This window comes from Heterodontus francisci, chromosome 13, assembly GCF_036365525.1.
Source record: "Heterodontus francisci isolate sHetFra1 chromosome 13, sHetFra1.hap1, whole genome shotgun sequence".
In the NCBI taxonomy this organism is placed as follows: domain Eukaryota; kingdom Metazoa; phylum Chordata; class Chondrichthyes; order Heterodontiformes; family Heterodontidae; genus Heterodontus; species Heterodontus francisci.
Window position 1 is genome coordinate 78275381 of NC_090383.1, and position 27380 is coordinate 78302760.

Below are 27380 nucleotides of genomic sequence, written 5' to 3' on the forward strand. Positions count from 1 at the left end.
GAGCTGTGATGGAATACTCTCCACTTGCCTGGATGGGTGTAGCTCCAATAACACTCAAGAAGCTCGACACCATCCAGGAAAAAGGTGCCCGCTTGATTGGCACCCCATCCACCACCTTCAACATTCACTCCCTCCACACAGAAGCAGTGTGTAGCATCTACAAGATGCACTGCAGAAACTCGCCAAGGCTTCTTCTATTTCATCTTCCAAACTTGCAACCTCTACCACCTAGAAGGACAAGGGCAGCAGATGCATGAGAACACCATCATGTCCATGTAGTCCATGTGGGGTAGGTACAACCAGAGTGCTGTTAGGGAGTTCCTGCATGTCTAACAGCACTGTTGGTGTACATACACCCCAAGGACTGCAGCGGTTCAAGAAGGCAGTTCACAATAAATGCTGGCCTAGCCCGCGACGCCCACATCCCCCGAACGATTGAAAAAAACATGCAGAATATTTCCAATATTTGAGGAGTCTGCTTTGAGGGAGACACAGAATTATTGTTACAGTGCAGAAGGAAGCCATTCTGCCCATCGTATCCACGCAGGCTCTCTGAAAGAGCAATTCACTCAGTTCCATTGCCCTGCCTTTTCCCTGTAACCCTGCTCATTCGTCCTTCGCATATAACAGTCTAAATCCCTTTTGAATACTTCATTGAACCTGCCTCCACTAGACTCTCAGGCAGTGCATTCCAGACCTTAACAACTTGCTGCGTGAAGAAATTTGTCTTCATTTCACTTTTGCTTCTCTTACCAAATATTTTAAATCTGTGCCCTCTCTTTCTCGATGCTTTCACGAGTTGGAACAGTTTCTCTCTATCTACTCTGTCCAGACCCCTCATGATTTTGAATAACTCTTATCAATTCACTTCTTAGCCTTCTCTTCTCCAAGGAAAACCGTCCTAACTTCTCCAATCTATCTTCATACTGAAATTCCTCATCCCTAGAACCATTCTCATGAATCTTTTCTGTACTCTCTCCAATGCTCTCACATTTTCCTAAGGTGCAGCACCCAGAACTGGCAGCAATACCCCAGCTGAGGCCGAACTAGTGTCTTATACAAGTTCAATATAAATTCCTTGCTCTTGTACTCTATGCCTCTATTAATAAAGCCCAGGATACTATATGCTTTATTAACTGCTCTCTCAACCTGTCCTGCCAACTTCAATGACTTATGCATATACACCCAGGTCCCTCTGCTCCTGCAGCCTCTTCAGAATTGTACCCTTTATTTTATATTGTCTCTCCATGTTCTTCCTACCAAAATGAATCACTTCACAGTTCTCTGCATTGAACTGCATCTGCCATCTATCTGCCCATTCCACCAACTTGTCTGTGTCCTTTTGAAGTTCTACACTATCCTCCTTACAGTTCATAATGCTTCCAAGTTTCGTATTATCCGTAACCTTTGAAATTGTGCCCTGTACAGCAAGATCTAGGTCATTAATATATATCAGGAAAAGCAAGAGTCCCAACACTCTTTTTCTTAGGCAGTCCATTGACAATGAGGATGATTTTCTTCCACTCCAGGGTTGTGGGTCCTTAGGTGATCTAATAGTCCAATTCTGGATCAGCACACTCTGCCACATGGACTGCAGCGGTTCAAGAAGGTGGCTCACCACCATCTTCTCAAGGGCGGCAATTTGGGATGGGCAATAAATGCTGGCATAGCCAGCGATGCCCACATCCCAAGAATGAATAAAAACAAAGGTGGGGCAGGTGGTGTTTGGTGAGGCGAGTGAAAGGGATGCTCGAAATTCCAAATATTCCTTCCGCTGTTTGCACTTGGTCGGAGCCTGGGCATGTCGACGTTGTTCGAGCTGGCTGGCACCGTCGCGGATGCTTCTTCTCCATTTTGGGTGGTCTCGGGCAAGAGATTCCCACGAATAAGTGGGGATGTCACATTTTTTCAAGGAGGCTTTAAGGACATCCTTGTAGAGTTTCTTCTGCCCTCCTGGCAGCCTCTTGCCGTGACGGAACTCAGAGTAGAAAGCTTGTTTTGGGAGTCTTGTGTCAGGCATGTGGGCGATGTGTCCCGCCCAGCGTAACTGACTAGCCACAACCAGTGTTTCGATACTGGGGATGTTGGCCTGACAGAGGACACTGATATTGGAGCGCCTGACCTGCCACTGAATTTGCAGGATCTTGCGGAGGCACCGCTGGTGATATCTCTCCAGGGCTTTGAGATGTGTGCTGTACAGTGTCCATGTTTCTGACACATACAGGAGGGCAAGTAACACTGCGGCCCTGTCGACAATGAGTTTGGTGTCAGGTTTGAGGTCTTTGTCGTCAAACACTCTCTTCCTCAGATGACCAAAGGCTGCGCTGACACACTGGAGGCGATGCTGAGTTTCATCGTCGATGTTTTCCTTTGCTGAGAGGAGGCTCCCAAGGTATGGGAAGTGATCCACATTGTCCAGTGGTTCGCCATGAATCTTGATAGGTGGGAGGCAGTGTTGCGCTGCGGGAGCAGGCTGATAGAGGACCTTTGTCTTCTGGATGTTTTGCTTAAGGCCCATTCTCTCATATGCCTCAATGAATGCATTGACGAGGGCTTGAAGCTCAGCCTCTGAGTGTGCGTATATGCAAGCATCATCAGAAGACTGCAGCTTGATGACAGAGGTTGGAGTGACCATCATTGATCCCTGGGGAACTCCACTACAAACCTTCCTCCAGCCCGAAAAACATCCATTAACTGCACTTTATTTCCTGTCACTCAGTCAGTTCTGTATCCATGTTGCTACCGTCCCTTTTATTCCATGAGCGATAACTTTGCTCACAAGTCTGTTGTGTGCTGGATTTCTTTAATTAACTTGCATTTGTCCATGTGACTATCATTTTTGTCCCAAATTATTCTTTCTAGAAGTTTCTCCAAAATCAAAGTTAAACTGACTGGCATATACTTGCTGGGCCTATCTTTACACCCTTTTTTTGAACAAGGGTGCAATGTTTGCAATTCTCCAGTCCTCTGGCACCACCCCCGAGCCTAACGAAGATTGAAAAATTATGGCCAGTGTCTCCGCGATTTCCACCCTCACTTCCTTAGGTATCATTGGATGCATCTCATCCGGTCCTGGTGCTTTATCCACTTTAAGTACAGACTTTAAGTCGAAGAGACTTAGTAGTTGGCAGGAAAAAAGACAGAGGCGTAAGGGGAGAGCCAACTGTGCAACAGCCCCGACAAACAAATTTCTCTGCAGCACCTGTGGAAGAGCCTGTCACTCCAGAATTGGCCTTTATAGCCACTCCAGGCGCTGCTTCACAAACCACTGACCACCTCCAGGCGCGTATCCATTGTCTCTCGAGATAAGGAGGCCCAAAAGAAAGAAAAAAAAGAAGTACAGACAGCCTATCTAATACGTCTTCTTTTTCAATTGTAAACCCTTCTTGTGTCTGAATTACCTCCTCTTTTACCATTGTCTGGGTTGCATCTTCTTCCTTGGTAAAGACAGGTGCAAAGTATTCATTTAATACCTGAGCTGCCTCTGCCTCCATGCGTAAATCCTCTTTATGGTCCCTAATCGGCCCCACTGCTCCCTTTACCACCGTTTTACTATTCATATGTCTATAGAAAACTTTGGGATTCCCTTTAATGTTAGCTGCCAATCTTTTTCATGCTCTCGCTTTCCTTCTCTTATTTGCTTTCTCACTTCCCCTCTGGACCTTCTATATTCAGCCTGGCTCTCAATAGTATTTTCTACCAGGCAGCTGTCATAAGCATACATTTTCTTCTTTATCTTTATCTCTACCTCTTTTGTCATCCAGGGAGCTCTTGATTTGTTTACCCTATCTTTCCCCTTCGAAGGAACATACCTTGACTGTGCCCGAACTATCTTTTCTTTGAGGTAGCCTATTGTTCAGCTATCATTCTTTCCTGCCAACCTTTGGCTCCAATTTATTCACCCCAGCTCCATTCTTACCCCATTGAAGTTGGCTTTCCCCCCATTAATTATTCTTACTCTGGATTCTTCTTTGTCCTCTTCCATAGTCAGCTTAAACCTTATGATACAATGATCACTATCCCCTAAATGCTCTCCTACTGATACTTGATCCACTTGACCCACCTCATTCCCAAGAGCTAGGTCTAGCAGTGCCTCCTTTCTCATTGGACTGGAAACATACTGCTGTAGAAAATTTTCCTGAACACAGTCTAGGAACTCTTTCCCCTCACTGCTCTTTACACTGCTACAATCCTAGTCTATATTTGGATAATTAATGTCCCCCATTATAACTACCCTAAAAATGTTTGCCCCTCTCTGTAATTTCCTTGAAAATTTGTTCCTCCACTTCCTTCCCAATAGTTAGTGGCCTATAGACAACACCGAGCAATGTAAGGGCACCTTTTTTGTTCTTTCGATCTAGCTAAATTGATTCTGTCCTCAACCCCTCTGGGATATCTTTTCTCCAGCACTGCAATGCTCTCCTTTATCAATACTGCCACCCCTGCCCTTTTTTCCCTTTCCTATCTTTCCTGAACACCTTGTATCCAGGAATATTTAACACCCAGTCCTGCCCTTCTTTGAGCCAGGTTTCTGTTAGCCACAACATCATATTTCCACATGGCAATCTGCGCCTGTACGTCACCAGTCTTTTAACCACACTCCATGCATTCACATACATGCACTTTAACCCTGATTCAGATTTTATTACTTTCTCCCTTACTCTGACCCCACCTAATAACGTACTATTCCCTACTCTAGTGCTATTTATCTCTCCGAGTATTCTGTGCACTTTGGTATTCCTCTCTGCTATTTCGTCCTGGTTCCCACACCCCTGACAAGTTACCAGTTTTGCTTCTCTCCAATCTGAGCTCCCTCTCAGGTTCCCAATCCCCTGCCAATCTAGTTTAAACCCTCCCCAACCGCACTAGCAAATCTCCCTGTGAGGATATTAGTCCCAGTCCTGCTAAGATGCAACCCATCCATTTGCACAGATCCCAACTGCCCCAGAACTGGACCCAATGCTTCAGAAGTCTGATGCCCTCTGTCCGACACCAGTTCTATAACCACGTGTTCAATCACTCAATTTTCCTATTCCTATGCTCACACGTTGGACTGGGAGTAATCCTGAGATTACTGCTTTTGATGTCCTCCTTTTAAATCTCCTTCCTACCTCCCTAAAATCTGCTTTCAGGATCTCATTCCCCTTCTTACCTATGTTGTTGATGCCAACATAGACCTGACCTCTGGCTATTCACCATCCCCCCAGAAGAATGTCCTGTGGCCACTCTGTGACATTCTTTACCCTGGCATCAAAGAGGCAACATACCATCCTGGAGTCACATCTACGGCTGTAGAAACTTCTGTTTGTTCCCCTAACTAATGAATCCCCTATCACTACTGCTCTTCCACTCTTCTTCCTCCCCTCCTGCGCAGCTGAGCCCCCTGTGGTGCCACAAACCTTGCTCTCCTCTGAGGAACCATCGCTGTCACCAGTATTTAAAATGGAAAACTGATTAGCGAGCGGAATCATCTCAGGGGACTCCTGCACTACCTGCCTGGTTCTCTTAGACTGCCTGGCGGTCACCCATTCCCTATCTGCCTGCATGCTCCTAACCTGTGGTGTGACCACCTTCCTAAACATGCTATCCAAGTAGTTCTCTGCCTCACAGTTGCACCACAGTGACTCCAGCTGCCGTTCGAATTCCGAAACCTGGTGCTGAAGCTTGTGCTGCCGGTGACACTTCCTGCAGATGTGTTTTGTCTAGGACACATGGTGCGTCCATGACTTCCCACATGCCACAGGCTGTACATCCCACTTGGCCGAGCTGCCTTGCCATACCTTAACTTTATAGACTAGTTATTAAAAGTAGAATAGCTTACCAGTTACTCCAGCTAACTCCTTCCACTGCACTAAAGAAAGAATCAAATACTGCAGGGTTAAAAAGTAGAAAAAAAAGGAGCACCTCCTCCCCCTTCACCAAACTCATATCTCCACACTCTGCTTACAATCAGCACTCCGTTTGCAAGCTGCACCCAGACCTCTGTACTTATACTATATCTGAAGCTGAAACTGCAGCAACCAGATTGCACTGGTTAGCTACTTAACTAATCAGCTACTCTGCAGAAGAGCTTTTTAATCCCTGCCAAAGGCTGGAAGAAACTTACTTTACTTTATTAACTTACTTTACTTTATTTAGAAAGTAAATGCTAACTGCAGACCAGATTTTTAGAGTCATAAATTTAAAATTGCCATTAAGAGAGTGAGGGGAGAGGTTAGAGGAAATTTATTTACACAGTGGTTTGCTGGAGCAAGGAATAATTTGCCACAGAGAGTAATTGATACTATTGCTTCTTCTAAGGTAAAATTTGATAAATATTGGAAGCAGAGGAAAATATAACTCTTTTGGGAAGAGAAAAGGGACTAGTCTTGAATTATTTTAGCAGACAGCTGGTACAGACATAATGGTCTGTCATGGTCATGTTTGTTCTATGCTTTAAACATAAATGGTGCTTTTCTACAGGAAAATAGGCAAGCACGGTGCAACAGGACATGCTTGGTGCATTTCATACCACATAATACATTCCCATGTAAGAACATAAAAACATAAACATAAGAAATAGGAGTAGGAGTAGGCCATTTGCCTCCTCAAGCTTGCTCCGCCATTCAATAAGATCATGGCTGATCTGAAGGTGGCCTTAACTCCCCTTTCCTGCCTGCACCCCTTTACTTCCTTGCAGACCAAAAATCTGTCTAACTCAACCTTGAGGATATTCAATGATCCAGCCTCCGCTGCTCTCTGGGGTACAGACTTCCAAAGATTAATGACTCTTTGAGAGATGAAATTTCTCTTCATCTCCATCTTAAATGTGAAACACCTTATTTTGAAACTGTACCACCTAGTTCTAGCTTCTCCCACAAGGGGAAATATCCTCTCAGCATCTATCCTGTTAAGCCCCCTCAGAATCTTAAAGGCTTCAATAAAGTTACCTCTCATTCTTCTAAACACCAAAGAATAGAGACCCAACCTGCTCATCCTTTCCTCATAAGGCAACCCCTTTAGCCTAGGAATCAACCTAGCGAAACTTCTCTGAACTGCCTTCAATTAAAGTACATCCCTCCTTAAATAAGCAGACCAAAACTGTACACAATACTCTAGGTATGGCCTCACCGACACCCTGTAGGGTTGTAGCAAGACTTCCCTACTTTTATACTCCATCATCCTTGCAATAAAGGCCAACATTCCATTTGCCTTCCTAATTACTTGCTGTATCTGCATGCTAACCTTCTGTGATTCATGTATGAGGACACACAGAACCCTCGAAACCACAGCATTCTGCAGTCTCTCTCCATTTAAATAACAGTCTGCTTTTCTATTCTTCCCACCAAAGTGGACAACCTCACATTATACTATTTCCGCCAATTTGTTCTCCACTCACTTAAGCTATCAAAATCCCTTTGCAGACTCTCTGTGTCCTCCTCACAACTTGCTTTCCTACCTATTTTTGTATTGTCAGTAAATTTGGCTGCAATACACTCAGTCCCTTCATCCAAGTCATTAATAAAGATTGTAAATAGTTGAAGCCCCAGCACTGATCCCTGTTGCACCCCACTAGTTACAGTTTTCCAACCTGATAATGACCCAGTTATCCTGACTCTCTACTTCCCGTTAGTTAGCCAATCCTTTTTCCATGCTAATATATTACCCCCAACATCATGAGCTCTTATTTTGTGTAGCAACCTTTATGTGGTACCTTATCGAATGTCTTTTTGCAATCCAAATAAACTACATCCGCTGGTTCTCCTTTATCGAACTGCTTATTATGTCCTCAAAGAACTGTAATAAATTTGTCAAACATGATATTCCTTTCAGAAAACCATGCTGATTCTGCTTGATTGCATTATGATTTTCTAAATGTCCTGCACTACTTCCTTAGTAATGGATTCTAGCCTTTTCCCAATGACAGATGTTAGGCTAACTGGCCTATAGTTTCCTTCTTTCTATCTCCCTCCTTCCTTGAATAGAGGTGTTACATATGTGGTTTTCCAAACTGCTGGGACCTTTCCAGAATCTAAGGAATTTAGGAAGATTACAACCAATGCATTCACTATCTTTGCAGCCACTTCCTTTAAGACCCTAGGATGCAGACCATCAGGTCCAGGAACTTTCAGTCTTTAGTCCCATTAGTTTTCCTGGTACTTTTTCTCGAGTGATAGTGATTGTTTTAAGTTCCTCCCTCCCTTTTGCCCCTTGATTTTCCACTATTGCACTATTCTTGGGATACTTTTTGTGTCTTCTTCCATGAAGAGAGATACAAAATACTTATTCAAAGTCTCTGCCATTTTCCATTATTAATTCCACAGTCTTGTCCTCTAAGGGACCAATGTCTACTTTAGTTGCTCTTTTCCTTTTTACATACTTGTAAAGCTCTTACTGTCAGTTTTTATATTTCTTGATAGTTATAATCTCATATTCTAATTTTCCTTCTTTTTTAAGTCATCATTTGCTGGTTTTTAAAAATTTCCTAATCTTCTGACCTACCACTAATCTTTACAGCATTGTACGCCTTTTTCAATTTGATACCATCCTTAACTTACTTAGTTCGCCATAGATTGTGCATCCTTCTCACAGAGTCTTTCTTTCTCAATGAAATATATCTTTGTTGAGAGTTATGAAATATCTCCTTAAATATATGCTACTGCTTATCTACCACGTTACCTTTTAAACTATTTTCCCAGTCCATTGTAGCCAACTCTGTCTTCAGACCCTCAAACTGAATGTGAAATTCTATCATGTTATGATCACTCTTGCCGAGTAGATCTTTTAATATGAGATCATCAATTAATCCTTCTTATTACACATTACCAGGACTAAAATTGCCTATTCCCTGGTTGGTTCCAGAAAGTTTTGTTCTAAGAAACAGTCCTGAATACACTCTATGAACTCATCCTCAAAGCTACTTTTGCCAATTTGATTTGTCCAATTGATATGAAGATTAAAATCACCCACAATTATTGCAAGACCTTTCTGACAAGCCCCACCCAATAAGTGTGACTGAAAGGATCTTTCATTTCAGAAAGAAAAATGACCTGTGGCTAAGTTAGTGGAAAAACAGTTTTTATTACAGAAAACATAACATAATTTTTAAAAGTCGATCAATGATGCGATATAATGGTAAACATTTAAATCAATACAACGTTATACTGCTAGAATATGTTTCAACCGTGATGATAGGAAGCTGAGGCTGTATAAATCCAGGCTTTTTAATGGAACCACTGATGACAGTCTGGAAATTGTGGCTCCGTTATATACTTAGTTGCGAAAACAATATTTTAGACAAGAACTTTTATCATCTGCAAATCCTCAATCTGTGATTTACAAAATACCTGAAATAATAACGCCCACAGTTAGTGCATTTTACTATGCACAATGTTATAATTTAATTCACATTTCCAACAAATGTAAAGGTCGACTTTCTTACCCTTTTTAGTTGATATCATTTTCTTACAGTAGTTTTTTTTAAATGAAGAAACAGTTACATTCTTGTTCAGCTGCTGGCACTCCGATGCAAAAAGACTAGTGACGGACAACAGAAGTAGCCAATCAAGTGCAGCAAATAAGCAGGACGCGTGATGGCTGATGCTAAAGCACCAATCAGAATGTCTTGTGGGCGGGGATTCCAATAAAGTTTATGATGTCACACTTAGAATTTATCGTTGCTATGCCAACGGCGAGTTGTCATCGAGTTTTTGGTTACTAAGCGCAAAGGGCAAGCCCAATATGAACCGACCGCAAAGTTATCGTCATTCAAAAGCGGTTTCTGTGATTTTTCTTGCTACTGTTAAAATGATTAATCGTCAGAATCTTATGCAATGTGGCGTATCAGTTATTCCATCACATTAAAACTGTAATACTCAAATGTTCATTGAAAAATCTTTCAGCGTAAATTTATCTGCGGAATGGACAAACGAGTTAGTGATAGAAATGGAGACTATGCAGAGTCCTTGGACTTTGTTCCGCTGTGCCGCCGTAACTACGTCGGAAATCCCATTTATACATGGAAATTAGATTTCTTCTGCACTTCTGATTAAAATGCAGCGGCAATAGGTCTGAGGAAATGAGGTGACGATGTCAGCATTTAAGAATAGGTTAGGTAGTTGAGGGAAAATTGGGTTAGGGAAGCTGGGGACAAGACGGGGTCATGGATTAGAATTAAAACTCGCGAGGGATAAGCACCAACACCAACATAGAAAGACAACATAGGAACAGGTCATTTGGCCCAATCACTCCATGTCAAGTGTTTATCTTCCATGTGAGAAAATTGTGTTATGATCTCCATGGACCACCAACAAACCAGAAGAGTTGAATCCACTGGCTTTGATAGTTGCTGATAAATCCTTCTGGCTGCTTTCTCCCTTCTAATTAATATTAATCCATTTTATCCTTCACCTTTAACCCTTTGCCAGTACATTAGCACCCTCTGCCTTAGGATGTAGCTCTTCCTTGTGGAGAGGACTCAATCTGACCCAGAACTGGCACCAATGCCCAACAAAGTGGAATCTCTCCTCCTGACACCACACCTTCAGCTTGTCTTTCCTATTCTAGTCCATGTCTGGGGAAATAATCCTGAAATTGTCACCCACAGAGTTCTGCTCCTATTCTTGTTTCATAATCTCCTAAATACGTCCTAGTTGACTTCAAATCTTTATCTACCGTGGTGGTGGTGGGCCTTCTTCTTGACCTAAGAGTCGTGGATTTTTGCAACTGACTGGGGCTCTCAGAGGGCAGTTAAGAGTCAACCATATTGTTGTAGGACTGGAGTCACATATAAATCGGATCAGTAAAGGAAAGCAGATTTTATTCCCTAAGGAATATTAATGATCCTGTTAGATTTTTTGGCAATCAAACAGTTTCATGGTCACTTTTACTGGTATTGGCTTTTTTTAATTTCATGATTTTTTTTGAGTAGAATTCAAATTCTCAAACTGGGATTTGAAAATATGTCCTCTGGATTATTAGTCCTGATCTCCAGATTATTTATCATGTAATTTAACTGCTACACTGCCATGCCCTTAAATGGGCATGGACCACAATAACTGGTTGTTCTCCCTCCTGGCATAATATTTACTAGTTTACATGATGTAAAGGAAAGGAAATGACTTTACACAACCTCAGAATGTCCAAAAATGCTTTATAACCAACCAAGTACTTCTATAGTTTAGTATAATGTAGGAAAGCACAGCAGCCAATTTGCACAGAGCAAGATGTCACAAGCAGCATTGAGAAAATGACCAGATAAACTATTTCAGTGATGCTCCTGAATAAATATTGGTCCAACTACCTGTAGAATTCTCCTGTTCTTCTTCAAATAGTGGCATGCAATGTTTTAGGTCCATCTATGAGGGCAGAAGGGGCATCAAATTAATAACTCGTCTGTTGGACAGCACCTCTGATAGTGCAGCATTCCCTCAACACCTCACTGGAGTGTCAACCTGCATTATGTATTTAAGTCACTAGAATGGGATATGAACCTACAACCATTTCACTCAGAGATAAGAGTGCTATTACTGAACCAAAGTTACATCTAGTCCAATCTTTACCTTAAAACTTGTGTGCTAATATAGTATCTGGAATTGTCAGTCTGGAGTGCAAAAGATAAACAGCCCCTAACTATTGAATCTTCTGTCACTGCTCAATTTCTAATCATTTGCCACTTGAGCCATCCCTTGTTTGTTGGTGCCACTGATATTTATTTGATGGTACTGTCTTCATGGAAGCTAGAGCTAGTTGGGCATATTAACCTGTTTCTGTGTCAGAATTATCTAATAAGTTATTAGTTATAACTTTGCTTCACAAACCACTGACCACCTCCAGGCGCGTATCCATTGTCTCTCGAGATAAGGAGGCCCAAAAGAAGAAGAAAGAGAATAATGAATGTTTAATTAATACAATAACCTCAGAGGACATGCTAAGTTCTTAAATGGAAGGTATTGAGATTGGACAATTTCATATGATTGATTTTATCATGTTTATTCTGATATTCTCTCTCTGTCTCCTGAAATTCAGTAATGCATACTGCAGCATGGTTCCATGGGCCCCCAGAGACCTTTGGTAATTTGTCCAAGTGACTGTTCTTCATGTGTCAGCCTAGCCGGTTGGCAGCCTAATTGACTGGGTGATAGGGACACCTCAAAATCAAGGTTAAAATAATTCCACTACAAATACAACACTCAGTTGGGAGAATAGTGTTCCCTTATGTAGACATGAGTACACCACAGTTTTTGCAATAAAAATATTTTTGGTTATTTTGAAAAATGTGATTGAACCCGGGTCGCTGGAGCTGTGAGGCTGCGGTGCTAACCACTGCGCCACTGTGCCACCCAAATCTTCACAGAGAAGTCGTTCTACAATAATTGTACTTCTTGAAACTGTCCATTGTTATATCTGTTGTGAAATTGCGGCAGATGGATCCCTGTGTCGAATTTGTATAACAATATGTTTTCTTAGGGCTTTGTGATGTCAAGGATGGCGGGTAGTGAATGTAGCACAGAACTGATAGCTTTTAGGACTGCTTAAATTGTTACCATAGCAACAGAGTCTATGTAACCGCAGGACAGACTGTCAGTAGTAACTGCAATGAATTTTGCATCCACTATTAGCCTAAACAAGCCACTGCAGTTCAAACATTATGTGAAAGGCTTTGATCTTTTGTTGTGATAAGGCTATATGTATATTCTGATAGCTAATGAAAAATGTATACAGATATAAATTAACATTAATTCTAACATCTACTAAACAGAAACACAGCTCCATGATAATCTCTTATCTATTCTATATGTATAGCTGATCATAATATCTAAAAAGGAAAGTTAAAATGCAACTTTTGCTGGTTTTCTGTGCATTTCTTAATATTAAAGGGTCATTGTTCAGGAAGAAGGTGGAATAATGCAGTGCAGTGCCATCAAGCAGAGTAGCTTGAAGGATGGGTGGAAGTTGATCCAAATATCATTGAGTTCCTAATATTAATCACATTTCTGGTGCAATGCAGAAGCATGGCACTTAATTAGGGTTAGAGAGAAGAATGGAAGAGTTATGGCGAAAGCTTTTCATAGGCTGTTGTCACATGCTTGCTAGTAACTCACTCAGAGAGGTCTGGAGCAGGTTCTAAGTGGTAAGTGCCTAGCATCTGCTCAGGACATTCCCACAATAGTTAAACTGAGAGTGGCTAATATCAGATGCAAACCTACGTTTTACAATTCCACTCATGCCAAACTAGAGACCGAGCAAAAGGTGATTAACCACGTCAAAAAACTGATGCGGTCTCCAAAACACTGAAAACTCAAGAACAGACCTGACATTTGAAAACGAGTAGTTACAGCCTTTTAACTTAAGCAGTAGGTATTTCTTCACTCGTATCAGAGGAAATAAATGCATAAAAAACATGAAAGTCTGAAGGCTTAATCCAAAAGTTGAAGGCACAAACTTGGTGGAGCATTTATGTGGACAGGGTGGAGTGGTAGGGGGAAAAGGGGTAGGGTTGGGCAGGGCATTCTATCCAACAAAATGTTTTACGTTTAAGGTATTTTAAGTATTTTTATAATTCGCAGTTAATAGATTTTTAATTAAAAAAAGAAAAGCAAAATGCGAATTGGATTTTAAACCGCCATAGGAACATGAATAGGCCATTTAGCCCCTTGAGCCAGTTCTGCCATTCAATGAGATCATGGTTGGTCTGTGACCTAATGACATTTATCTACCTTTGCCCCATATCCCTTAATACCTTCTGTTAACAAAAATCAATCAATCTCAGGTTTAAATTTACAATTGATCGAGGATCAATTGTCATTTGCAGAAGAAAGTTCTAAACATCTACTACCTTTTGCGTTAAAAAGTGTGTCCTAATTTCACTCCTGAAAGGTGTGGCTCTAATTTTTATACTATGCCCCCTAGTCCTAGACTCCCCCACAAGGGGAAATAATTTCTCCCAAATTACTCTATCTGTTCCCCGTAACATCTTGAAAACTTTGATTAAATCACCACTTAACCTTCTAATACAACCCTAGCTTGTGTAATTTCGTCTCTCCTTGGAGTCTGGGTATCAATCTGGTAAATCTACACTGCACTTCCTAAGGTGTGGTGCCTGGAACTACTTACAGTACTCCAGGTGTAGTCTAACCAGGGCTTTGTAAAGCTGAAGAATAACGTCTACCCCCATGTAGTCCTCTAGATATAAAGGACAGAATTCCATTCGCCTTTCGATTATTTCCAGTAGCTATTCATCACCATTTAATGATCTATGTACCTTCACCCTAAGTCTCTTTGGACTTCCATTGTTACCAGCTTTTTGCCACTTAGAAACTATTCTGTTCTTTTCTTTTTAGGTCTAAAGTGGATGATCTCACATCTGCCTTCATTGAAATCCTTTGTCACAGTTTGGCCCATTCACTTAATCAATCAATATCTCTTTGCAATTTTATCCTTCCATCTATACTGCTTACAATGCTGCCTAAATTTGGGTCACCACACCAGCAAATTTGGGTAAGTGGCTTTCCATTCCCTCATCTAAATTGTTTAAATAAAAAGAGTGAACAATTCAGGTCCCAACACAGATCCTTACACGACATCGTGGCCAGGGTTTCCCCGCAAGCTCTGGGACCCTGGCGTTGGGACCCAATGGGGTCCTGAGCCCCCGCTTGCGGGGAGCCAGACCGGGGGAATATATTTTCCTGGAGCTGGCCTCCTAATTGGCCGCTTCAGTGCTCGCCATCCTATTAAGGATGACAGGTGAGCTTCCAATGCTACTGGCCTAATCAGAGGCCTGGCAGCTCTAGAGCCTCAGCAGCCCCACCAGGAGAGATGGCACCTCAAAATGGAGGTATAAATCTAAAGTAAAAATTCAAAGGAGCCAAGCAGCCAGGCCCCTTAGTGGGGAGAAAAAATCCCTCCGGCAGCAGTATTTGGGCCACAGGTGTGCACTTTGCTGCTGTTGGTCACCTCTTTGGGGCTGGAGACTATGGCTCCGATGGCTTCCCAGCCTGTGCAGGGAGGCCACCTCCATGGAGCTGGTAGTCTCTGCAGGCAGGTTGAAACTGCTCCACCACTAGCAAATTGCCATCAGATCCTCTAAATTATTCCTAATGTAAATTAGCGGCAAGAATGCATTGGGGAGTCGTCCTGACATGGCTCCCCACTATTTCCCCGGTGCCCCCACCTCTACACCTGCCACCACACAGCTGGGAAAATTCTGTCCAACTAGTTACTTCCTGCCAAATATCCAGAAAATCACTTACTCGAAAGTAACCTCAAGAGCCCTACTCCCAAGCTCTCCCACATTGAACACCTAAAGACTCAGTTAAAAATGGCTCTCTGCCCGACGCAGTTTATGGAGACATTGCACTCCATTATACTACCAAACTTTTCACAAATTCACTGTATTCTCCACCAACGTTTGCCGTCTCCCTCATCAAGTTAATTTGGCACCATTATTCCCAGACACTTAATTGAACTGGTACTCTTCAACCCCTCTCCTGTTAAAGCTGGTAATCTTGCCTCCTATGAGAGTTCATGCTGGCATTCTCTCTCCCACTCCCTGTTGGTTAATATTGGCACTGTTCTTCCTCCCTACATCAAAGCTGCTTGCAGCTTCTCCCTTTATTCCCCAAAGCATCACTTGCCGATTCTGTACCATTTTCTCTCTCCTTAATTACCACCCATTTCCCCCTTCCTCTGTGTTCTACCTCCTCCTTTTGCAATCTGGTCCTCTTGTCTCATTCTTCCCTCACCTTTTCACTTGCATTGTGCATCCCTTCACTTCCCTTGACAGGCATTCTGCCCTCCACCTCATCTGCTTGTAGTTGAGTCTGATGGCTAATGAACCAGATGGGTCCAGCGCACACAACTCCGAGCACTCATGGCCCAGATTGTTGTAGATAGGAATTCCCGTGTTGTGGAAAATAAGCTGCAGAGATCATTAGGACGCTAGAGGGGTATGTGGCAAGAGATTGAAATAAATCAAATAAGGTATAACATTTAGATTAAAAGTACGATGAAGAATAAAACTTCCCTGTGGGAAACCAGGATTAAAAACAAAATGGCGGTTGACCTGAGCCACAGCATCACTAATAGCTGGAGGCCCATGACTGTGCTGAAAATTCAAAACATTTTCATTGATTTGTCAATAGGGAGTGCTTCATGTCCGTGTTCAGATTAAGGTGAGAAATCGTATTAGATCGCCACCTACTGGTGTTACAGGGAACTATTACATGTTATTTGGAACAAGTACCTGTGACCATTTTAACATAAGAATTCCCAGATTAATGTTTACATAGCATTTATTCTCTAGAAAGCTTGAATCATTTTCCAATTTTACTATTACATTGATATATAATTATATCCGTTATAACCAGTTACAGACAGCAGTTCAACATCAACAATTTGCATTTATATAGCGCCTTTAATGAAGTAAAATTCCCAAAGCTCAGTCCATTCACTCTCCTGCAAAGTTTCTCTGATGCTGTAAGGCAATAAAACAAAACTCCAGAATACCAACAGCACCAAAAAATACATGTCATTCATCTCATTGTTGTTATTTCAAAATAGGACCACTTCATCATATACTCTTGTCCACAGCATAAAGAAAAAGAGCTAACAGATGAATGACCTTTCTTGCTCCATGCTTTCTTAAGTTATTACAACAATGGAACATATAGATTTTGAGTTGTAGTCAAATGATAACTCCAACCAGTCCTCTTGCACTTCAGATTCTTGAATCTGGAAACCCACACCCCTTCTAATAAGAATAGCCTTGATAACAATTATAAAAGCATAATGGACAATTGTTACATAAACAATAAAATTGCACATAACATATAACCATATTGTTATCTATTATTTCAATATTATTCACGTCTCCAGGTGATTTTCAGGCCCTGGATTTTTACTTGCGCAAATTGGCCATATTCTCCTAGATCAGCCCTCGTTTATTTTTTGGACTGAGCTTGTAGCCTTGATTGGGTAAAGATAACTGACTGCATATGGGGATGAGAATAGTTTCCAATCTTTCCAAAGTTCTGCAGGGGTTTAAAGTTCTTGCCAGCTATTGCATGGAGCAAAAGAAGTGGCTGGAAAAAAACAGTAGCTAACTAAACAAATATTCACTCAAGAGAAATGATAGAGTGGCACAGCAGCTACATTTCCTATTTGAAGCTGGTGAAGTGGGTGCACTGAAGCATAAGCTGCTCGGCAATATGCCTGGTAGAAGGTAAGGGGTGGCCAGATTTAAGGCTGTGTACTTTATCTGCATAAAATGTAGAAGAAAACGGGAAGCTGTGAAAGTAAGAATTCTCAACAGTAATGTTTATTTGGCACAAATATGTCAACCATCAGCATTTCACTCTGAAGATAAGCATTTTGGGGATCTGGTCAGTATACCAGCATCTGTTGTCAAAAATCAGCAGGGGCAAGGAACATCACCCACCAGATCTGCCTTGAAATAGTTCTGCTGCTGATCGACCAGATCAGCCCGTATCTTCTCTGAGTGGAGTGGTCTCTATCCATGCAGCATCACTTCAAGAGAATCCTATTGCAACTGCAAGGGATCCTTGACTGCAAACTGTAATTGGAAAATCTTGTTCACACAGGAAGCTCTGCCTACAGTTTGCAGAGATGGAAGTCATTTCCACTCCTGGTAAAACTCTTGTGGAGTGTCACTGAGGAGAGAGAGGGCTAGTCTGCCCTGTAAGTGGCAACACTCAAGGTGGATGAGTACTAAGGGACAAGGAAAGGGAAATGGAGAATGGATAGCAATGGAATGAAAAGAAAAATAGATAGCGATGAAACAGAAGAATGGGAAGGATGGATGGCAACTAAGGAAATGTAAAGCAACATGAAGGGAAGAGGTCAAATGCCAGGAACAGTTCTTTAGGAGAGAAGAAAGAAGAAATTGAGAGTGATGCTTTTGATCAGGGAAGAAAAATAATGCAGCATTAAGGAGAGGGCGGAATAATTCCTAGTTTTAAATGAGGACTCAGATTTCATGGGTCCTACACTGAGTAGAAGGATGGTTCACACCTTTGTGCAGGTACTGAGATCAGTAATCCAGGATGTGCAGCAGATGACAGAGTTCAGGGTGGTGTCCACTACTCTCTCATGTGCCAACATCAGGGAAGCATTTTCACTGTTGCAGACATGCATGGATTATGTGGTAGCTTCATTCAAAACTGTAATCCTCCCTCCCCTCTACCATCACCTAAATAGTGGGTGGGAGGATTCACGTGAGGGGAGATGTGGTAAGTTAAAGAGAAAGGACAAGGCAATAGAGCAGGGTAGCGATATGGGTAATGATAACCAGAATGTGGCAGGAAGGGACAGAGCGCATAAACTGATGAGTGCACCAGCGGATAAGGCCAGAGTTTGCAAGAATGGTAAAAAGACAGAATTAAAGACTCTATCTGAATGCGAACAGCATTCGTAACAAAACAGATGGATTGATAACACAAATAAAAATAAATATGTATGACCTGATAGTCTTTTCAGAGATGTGGGGCTGAATTTTATAAGCCCGCCAAACAATGGCGGCACCCCACATGGCCGCACGCCAAAGAGCTGCCGCAATTCCAAGCACGGGGGCTCATTTAAATAGCTGGGGTGGGCCGCCCCCCCACCAATCACGTGGAGGGGATGTGCTGTCCATCCCTGGAAATGCGTCAGCTGCCTGTGCGCAGGTGCTGACGCCATTTTTAAAGGGCTTTTGCCCTACCGGTAAATTTAAATATTTAAAGAAACATTGAATGAAAGAAAATAATGACATTTATTTTGTCCCTCTCCCACCCACAATATCAATTAAATTAATTATTTGCCCTTTCCCTCCCAAAAACACTTACCTTCACAATCTGACCTTACCCCCCCCAAAACTGTACAAACTTTCAAATATAACCCTTCCCACCATCCCCTACACCCCGACGTTCATTTGATCCCATCCCCCCAACCCCCACACTGAGAAATGTACCTCCTCCCCCCTCCCCCACCTGTGTTGTACCTCGTTTCCCCGGATGGGGATCCGAAGGCGCGGCAGTGCCAGCCGCCAGGATGAAGATCACGGCAGCATTTCAGGAGGCGACGGGAAAGTCATTAATGCAGGTAAATAAATTTATTTGAATATTTAAATTATGGTCCCGTCACTGAGCAGTGGAGAGGCCCCCACAAGGCCTCGCCGCTGCTGGCAATATTTGGACAGGCCCTGCTAGTGTCGAGGTCCGTGGTGGGCCTCATCCGGGGCAATCTTCATGCCCCTTCCACCACGGATCCCGATGTCTAGGCCTCTATAAAATCCAGCCCATGGTTGTAAGATGACCAAGGCTGAGACTTGAATATTCAAGGGTATTTGACATTTTGGAAGGACAGGAATCTGGGAAAAGGTGATGGGATAACTCTGTTAATTAAGGATGACATTAATACAATAGTAAGAGATGACCTTAGTTCAGAAAATCAAGATGTAGCATCAGTTTAGATAGAGATACGAAAAGCAAAGGTAAGATATCACTACAGTAGTTTATAGATACTCTAACAGTAGTTCATTGTAGGACAACATGGACAAGAAGAAATAATGGAGGCTTGTAAGAAAGGAACTACAATAATCATGGGTGATTTTAATATTCATATAGATTGGACGAATCAAATTGGCAAAGGTAGCCTGGAAGATGAGTTCATAGAGTATATTTGGGTCAATGTCTTAGAGCAGTATGTTCTAGTGCTAAAGAGACAAAATTAATTAATAACCTCACAGTAAAGGAGCCTCTAGGCAACAGTGATCATAACATGATGGAATTTCACATTCAGCTTGAGGGCGAGAAGTGTGCGTCTAAGACTAGTGTCTTAAACCTAAATAAAGACAATTACAAGGGTACGAGGACTGAGTTGGCTAAAGTGAACTGGGAAAATAGAAACATTGAACAAGTATTTTGGGTCTGTCTTCACTGTAAAATACACAAACAACATCCCAAGAATACTTGAAAATCAAGAGGTAAAAGGGAGGGAGGAACTTAAAACAATCACAATCCCAAGGGAAAAGGTACTGGGAAAACTGTCAGAACTAAAGGCTGACAAGTCCCCTGGAACTGATGGCTTGCATCCTAGGGTCATTAAAGAAGTGGCTGCAGAGATAGTAGATGCATTGGTTGTAATCTTCCAAAATTCCCTAGATTCTGGAAAGATCCCAGCGGATTGGAAAATAGCAAATGTGACACCTCTATTCAAGAAAGGAGGGAGACAGAAAGCAGGAAACTATAGACCAATTAACTTAACATCCGTCATATGGAAAAATGCTAGAATCCATTACTAAGGAAGTAATAGCAGCACATTTAGAAAATCATAATGCAATCAGGCAGAACCAGCATAGTTTTGTGAAAGGGAAATCATGTTTGACCAATTTATTGGAGTTCTTTGAGGAAGTAACAAGTGAAGTGGATAAAGGGCAACCTGTAGATGTAGTGTACTTGGATTTCCAAAAGGCATTTGATAAGGTGCCACATCAAAGGTTACTACACAAAATAAGAGCTCATGGTGTAGGGGGTAACATATTAGCATGGATAGAGGATTGGTTAGCTAACAGGAAGCAGAGAGTAGGGATAAATGGGTCATTGTTGGGTTGGTTACTTTGGAATGGATATAATTGTATTAGAAACAATTCAGAGAAGGTTTGCTCGACTGATTCCTGGGATGAAGGGGTTATTTTATGAGGAAAGATTGAGCAGATTGGGCTTATACTCTGAGGCGACTTGACAGGGTGGATGTTAAGAGGATATTTCTCCTTCTGGCAAGTCTAGAACTATGGGACATAGTTTAAAAATTAGAGGTCTCCCATTTAAGACTGAGATGAGGAAAACATTATTCTCTCAGAGGGTCTTTAGTCTGTGGAATTCTCTTCCCCAGAGAACAGTGAAGGCTGGGTCATTGAATATATTCAAGGCTGAATTAGATCAATGTTTGATCAATAAGGTCGTTAAGGATTACGGGGGACAGACAGAAAAGTGGAGTTGAGGCCACAATCACATTAGCCATGATCTCATAGAGGAGGCTTGAGGGGCTGACTGGCCTAGTCCTGCTTCTATTTCTTGTGTTCTTGTTTTCTGGTGTGTTCTGGTGTCCCCCAGCAGGAGTGCTCCAGGGCAAGTTCATTGAGGAGGCACAGATTGTTGTTTTTGAGACTTTGGGGGAAATGCTTCTGGCAGAAACTCTCTCAGCACAAAATGGGGCAAAGATCTGGTGAGAATAAGTTTGATGAATCACACATCTGTTTGTCTCCACAATGCTCTGAGTACACCTTGAGAAAATTCAGCTCTATTATTTTCACATGTCATAGGGTTATAAATTAAAGATATTCTAGAATTGCATATTTTTGGAAGCTGTGCCAGCTTTTCTGATGCTCTAACAGTTTTTGCTAGTTCTCTAGGTTGACATATACGATGGGCCAAGAATGTATGCCACCATAAGTTGTCTGTCAACCTGTTGCAGATCTACTGCTGGAACATGTGAAGCCCTTACACAATCAAACTCATACTCCAGCACGGCACACGTTCAAACATCAACTTACAATTGAACGTCATGGCACGCTTACAGCTCCAAATGGCTTCAGAAATAAAGGGCCTGAAAACATACCAGCCAGTGATCTCAGCAGTTTTCTCAGGACTGCTCCAATTAGTGACCTCTGTCACTGACCCGACCCGAGTATACAGAGACAGGAGGAAGTTGCAGCATTTAAACACGGGTTCGTGCCACTAGGGACACATCTTGAGCACCTGCCTCCCAGAAGAGGCTGGAAAATGTAACCTTGGTGTCTAGGCCAGTAAGAGGTCATTCCCATTAATAAGAACATAAGAAATAGGAGCAGGAGTAGACCATACGGCCCCTCGAGCCTGCTCCACCATTCATTACAATCATGGCTGATCTTCTGCCTCAATTCCACTTTCCTGCCCACTCCCATATGCCTTGATTCCCTGAGTCACCAAAAATCTGTCTTTCTCAGCCTTAAATATATTCAATGATGCAGCATCCACAACCCTCTGGGGTGGAGAATTACAAAGATTAATAATGCTTTGAGTGAACAAATTCCTCCTCATCTCAGTCTTAAATGATCAGCCCTTATCCTGAGACAGTACCCCCATATTCTAGATTCCCCAGCCAGGGAAATAACCTCAGTGTCTACCCTGTCAAGTGTTATGAACGCTGGACTTTGTAACATTATTTATCTTTTGAAAACTGCATTTTTTTAAAAGTTTAAGATGCAGTCAGAGATGTCAGGTGATCTCACATCAATTCTGCTAAAAGACAAGACCCAAAACTTCGTCACCAGGGCAACAAATTTCCAAGATCAAAGACTTTTTTGAAAAGGTGAGAGTGCAAGGGTATAACATCTGAAGAGCAATGGGTTTCACCCTCCCAGACTTTGGAATTGTAAACAAGGAGTCAGTGATTCTGACGATGCAAATGTGCATGGCAGCTACTGGAAACAATGAAAAGTCTGGGTGGTGCTGCTGAAGCCTGACTTCTGGACTTTGCATATTGGAAAAGGGCAATGAGTTATTGACTTTTGATTCCAGATAAATTTAACAGATTTTCTGAAGGCAGACAGGCTGTCAGAAAGGAAGATGACCAGTGGTGGCAGCCTCAAGAGAGAGAGAGAGGGGGATCACCTGCTCTCAGAGAAGCCTGATGTTGCGAAAGACAGTGAAGAATTGAACCTGTTTTAAAGGTTGAAGTTTGCAGAGAAGAAAAAGACCAACAGAATCCCCAGGGGTCACCTTGTTCACGGCTGTCCAGGTCGGAAGTGCTCAGCCAAGTGAGCAAAGAGGACATTTACTTTGAGAAAGGTCTGGGAGATCCAACCCATTGCAACTGGAGGAGTTGGAGAATTTTAACTGGAAAGATCAGAGGACTATGTAACATATAAGTGTGGTGTAAGGTTTTCAAGTGTTTTTATAAGTAAAGAAAATACCTTTCTTTGTATTTAGGGTATCGGCTACTTACAAAGGCTATTTAGTTAATAAGGATTTCTTTTAGTTTAATTGTTATAATAAAAGTCTTAAAATGTGAAATCTTGTTGTGTAATTCTTTATATTGGCCTTGGGGTTCATATCTCGTACCTTAACATTAACGGTCTCACTGAGGTCATAACAAAGGTCCCTTCAGAATCTTGTATGTTTCGACGAGATCATCTCTCATTCTTCTGAACTCTAGAGAGTACAGGCCCTATTTATTCAGCCTCTCATTTTATATATATATACCTATCATATGAAGGGATTGCAAGTACTATTTAAAAAAAACTTTACTGGCTCTCTTCAGGATTCCAGGCCATGAACCACCTGGTGGGTTCCACAACTCCTATTTGCTTCTCAGTGTACTGGTCTTCGAAGATATCTAGACCTCTGTGAAGCTGAGGATACAGGGATTCAAAGCATAGGAAATTCTGGCTGCAGCCCTTTGTCTCTTTGTTTGGGATAGACAGAGGCAACAGAATCCTTGACATGGCTGGGAACCAACATATCCAGATCTGGCCTTTGCATTATACTTCTGCCAAAGTTATAGTGAAAGTATGCCAGAAGAGCCAACCTATCTACATAGTGCACAATCACTGACTGACACAGGTTGGTCATACGTCTTGCATTTCACATGTGCTTGACTCAACTTACCACAGGCCATAATGGTGCATAATAGAAGGAAACAGACCTGCACTGGAAGAAGGATCAAAAATTCACTGTTTAATTGTTAGTTTCTAGGGTCTCTTACACAAGAACATAAGAAATAGGAGCAGGAGTAGGCCATTCAGCCCTTTGGGCCCACTCTGTCATTCAATGAGATCATGGCTGATCTTCTACTTCAACACCATTTTCCTGCACTATCCCCATATCCCTTGATGTTTTTAATATATAGAAATTGATCAATTTCAGTTTTGAACATACTCAACAACTGAGCCTCCGTAGCCCTGTGGGGCAGAGAATTCCAAAGATAACGTCTTTAATGTTAGAAGCTACTATTAACGACGTTATAGAAGGGCACTTAGAAAAATTCAAGGTAATCAGGCAGAGTCAACATGGTTTTGTGAAAGGGAAATCATGTTTAACTAATTGATTGGAGTTCTTTGAAGAAGTAACATGTGCTGTGGATAAAGGGGAACCGGTGGATGTACAGTACTTAGATTTCCAGAAGGCATTTGATTAGGTCAAGGGTTACTACGGAAAATAAAAGCTCATGGTGTATGGGGTAACATATTGGCATGGATAGAAGATTGGCTAGCTAACAGGAAACAGAGTGTAGGTTCTTTAGAAAATAGGCGACATGTTCAGGTAGAGGATCTGGATCGGCGCAGGCTTGGAGGGCCGAAGGGCCTGTTCCTGTGCTGTAATTTTCTTTGTTCTTTGTTCTTTGTATAACTAGGTAATTTTCTGGTTGGCAAGATGTAACGAGTGGTGTGCCACAGGGATCAGTGCTGGGGTCTCAACTTTGTACAATCTGTATAAATGACTTGGATGAAGGGACTGAAGGTATGGTTGCTAAATTTGTTGATGACACAAGTGTAGGCAGGAAAGTAAGTCGTGAAGAGGACATAAGGAGGCTACAAAGGGATATAGATAGGTTGAGTGGGTAAAGATATGGAAAATGGAGTATAATGTGGGAAAATGTGGAATTGTCCATTTTGGCAGGAAGAATAAAAAAGAAGCCTATTATCTAAATAGTGAGAGATTGCAGAGCTCTGAGATGCAGAGGGATCTGGGTGTCCTAGTGCATGAATTGCAATAGGTTAGTATGCAGGTATAGCAAGTAATTAGGAAAGCTAATAGAATGTTATCATTTATTGTGAGGGGAATTGAAGTAGGGAGGTTATGCTTCAGTTATCAGGGAATTGGTGAGACCACATCTGGAGTACTAAGGATGTAAATGCATTGGAAGCAGTTTAAAGAAGGTTTACTAGACTAATACCTGGAATGGATGGCTTGTCTTTTGAGGAAAGGTTGGACAGGCTAGGCTTGTATCTGCTGGAGTTTAGAAGAGGAAGAGGTGACTTGATTGACGCATATAAGATCCTGAGGGGTTTTGACAGGGTGGATCTGGAAAGGATGTTTCCCCTTATGGGAGAATCTAGAACTAGGGGTCACTGTTTAAAAATAAGGGGCTGCCCATTTAAGACAGAGATGAGGAGAAACTTTTTCTCTCAGAAGGTCGTGAGTCTTTGAAACTTTTTTCATCAAAAGGCTTTGGAAGCAGAATCTTTGAATATTTTTAAGGCAGAGGTAGATAGATTCTTGATAAGCATTGGGACGAAAGGTTATCAGGGGTAGGCAGGAATGTGGAGTTGAAGTTACAATCAGATCAGTCATGATCCTGTTGAATGGCAAAGCAGGCCTGAAGGGCCGAGTGGCCTACTCTTGCTCCTAATTCGTATGATTGTATGCTCGTATGTTCGTATTCACCACCCTGTGAGTGAAGAAATTGCTCTTCACCTCAGCCTTAAATGGCCTGCCCCTTATTCTGAGACTGTGTCCCCTGGTTCTAGACTCCCCAGCCAGGGGAAACATCCTTCCTGCCTCTACCTTGACAAGCCTGTAAGAATTTTGTATGTTTGAATGAGGCCACCTCTCATTCTTCGAAACTCCAGAGATTAAATGCCCAGTCTATTTAATATTCCCTCATCAGACAATCCCTCCATCCCAGGAATCAGTTTGGTGAACCTTGGTTGCACTCCCTCTATGGCAAGTATATCTTTCCTTAGGTAAGAAGATCAAAACTGCACACAGTACTCCAGGTGCGAATTGGAATATGGAAAAGTTGGAATATGACAGAAGAGAAAGCTGAAGGAATATTGAACATAAGAACATAAGAACTAGGAGCAGGCGTAGGCAATTCAGCCCCTCGAGCCTGCTCTGCCATTTAATATGATCATGGCTGATCTCATCTCGGCCTCAACTCCACTTTCCTGCCCATTCTCCATAGCCCTTCAACCCTTTACTAATTAAACATCTGTCTATCTCCTCCTTAAATTTACTCAATGTCCCGACATCCACCCCACTCTAGGGTAGTGAATTCCAGACTCACAACCCTTTGAGAGAAGTAATTTCTCCTCATTTCTGTTTTAAATCTGCTACCCCTTATCCTAAAACTATGACCTCTTGTTCTAGATTGCCCCACCAGAGGAAACATCCTCTCTATGTCTACTTTGTCAATCCCCTTAATCATCTTATATGCCTCAATTAGATCTCCTCTCATTCTTCTAAACTCTAGAGAGTAAAGGCCTAAACTGCTCAATCTCTCTTCTGAATTTTTCCAGGGACGATCAAGTCCTGCTGCTGCGGCCAAAAGCGGGAGCCAATGGTAGGACCCTGGGGCAGCATTTTATCAGTCACGGCCAATTAACTGCCGCCAGGACCACCATCCACTTGAAGTTGCGGCCTGACCCTGATCCCCCCCGCAGAGCTGAGGGCCCAATAAGAGGGCCACCAGCTCGGCAGCCTCTACAGTAGTAATGGCCAATGCTGAGGCTGTAAGATGAAGGAAAAACTGTCTCAATGATGAGGCGCCCTCGAAGATAAGTGAGCTTTGTTGCAGGAAGCCGGGACCAGGCAAGCAGGCCCTGGCGATCAGGGGTGGTGTCATATGCCAGCGGTGATGCCTCAACCGCGGGGGTGACCAATGCTGCCGGGGGGGCCATGGAGCGGACATTAAGGTGGCACACCCATCGAGAACCCATGGGAGGCCGCCAGGAGTTACCTGAAGCAGACAAAATGCCAGCAGGGGCAGGAAGTGGCCCTTAATTGTGCCCTTAATTGGCTCAATTGACTACTCAGCAGGCAGCCATGCTGCTGAGGTTCCCACCGTTGGTAATGTGACATGGTGGCAGAAGACATTGGGTTCCCCTCCCGACATCTGTCCCTGCCTTATTACTAGCCCTCCTGCCTACCAGCCTGTCACCATAGAGCTGGGAAAATTCAGCCCATTGTAATTATTTTCAGCTTTTACCACAGCAGGCTGCTTTTCTGCAAATTGCTGGTGGAGAACTACTGACAAGTGCATAGAATGCAGGCATTGAAATGAATCATAACTACCAATACCATGTCGACAATCTTCATTCAGTTCTGTGTCAAAATTTCTGACATGGGCACAACATCCCTTAGCTGGAACCCAAGACTCCAATTTTCAGCAATGCAGAGCAAGTTTGAAAACATTAAGAATTTAGCACAGAATGTGAAGTTATCAATTTTGTTCCTTATTGTTGCAAATTCTCGAAATGGTGGTTCATTACTTACCAAAATAGAGTCATAGTGAGATACAGCACTGAAACAGGCCCTTCGGCCCACTGAGTCTGTGCCGACCAACAACCACCCATTTATACTAATCCTACATTAATCCCTTATTCCCTACCACATCCTCACCTTCCCTCAATTCTCCTACCA

General features: G+C 42.4%; 1 protein-coding gene across 2 annotated transcripts in view; it reads right to left on the reverse strand.

Moving 5' to 3' along the window:
- LOC137376119 (spermatogenesis-associated protein 7 homolog) overlaps nucleotides 1-9500 on the reverse strand; it is a 181588-nt gene extending 172088 nt beyond the window's left edge. For both annotated transcript variants that reach the window (XM_068044129.1, XM_068044127.1), the window contains exon 1: nucleotides 9422-9500. In XM_068044129.1, the coding sequence (XP_067900230.1) occupies nucleotides 9422-9440 (19 nt within the window). In that variant the 5' untranslated portion in view covers nucleotides 9441-9500. The remainder of the gene's footprint in view (nucleotides 1-9421) is intronic.
- Nucleotides 9501-27380: the final 17880 nt, after the last annotated feature.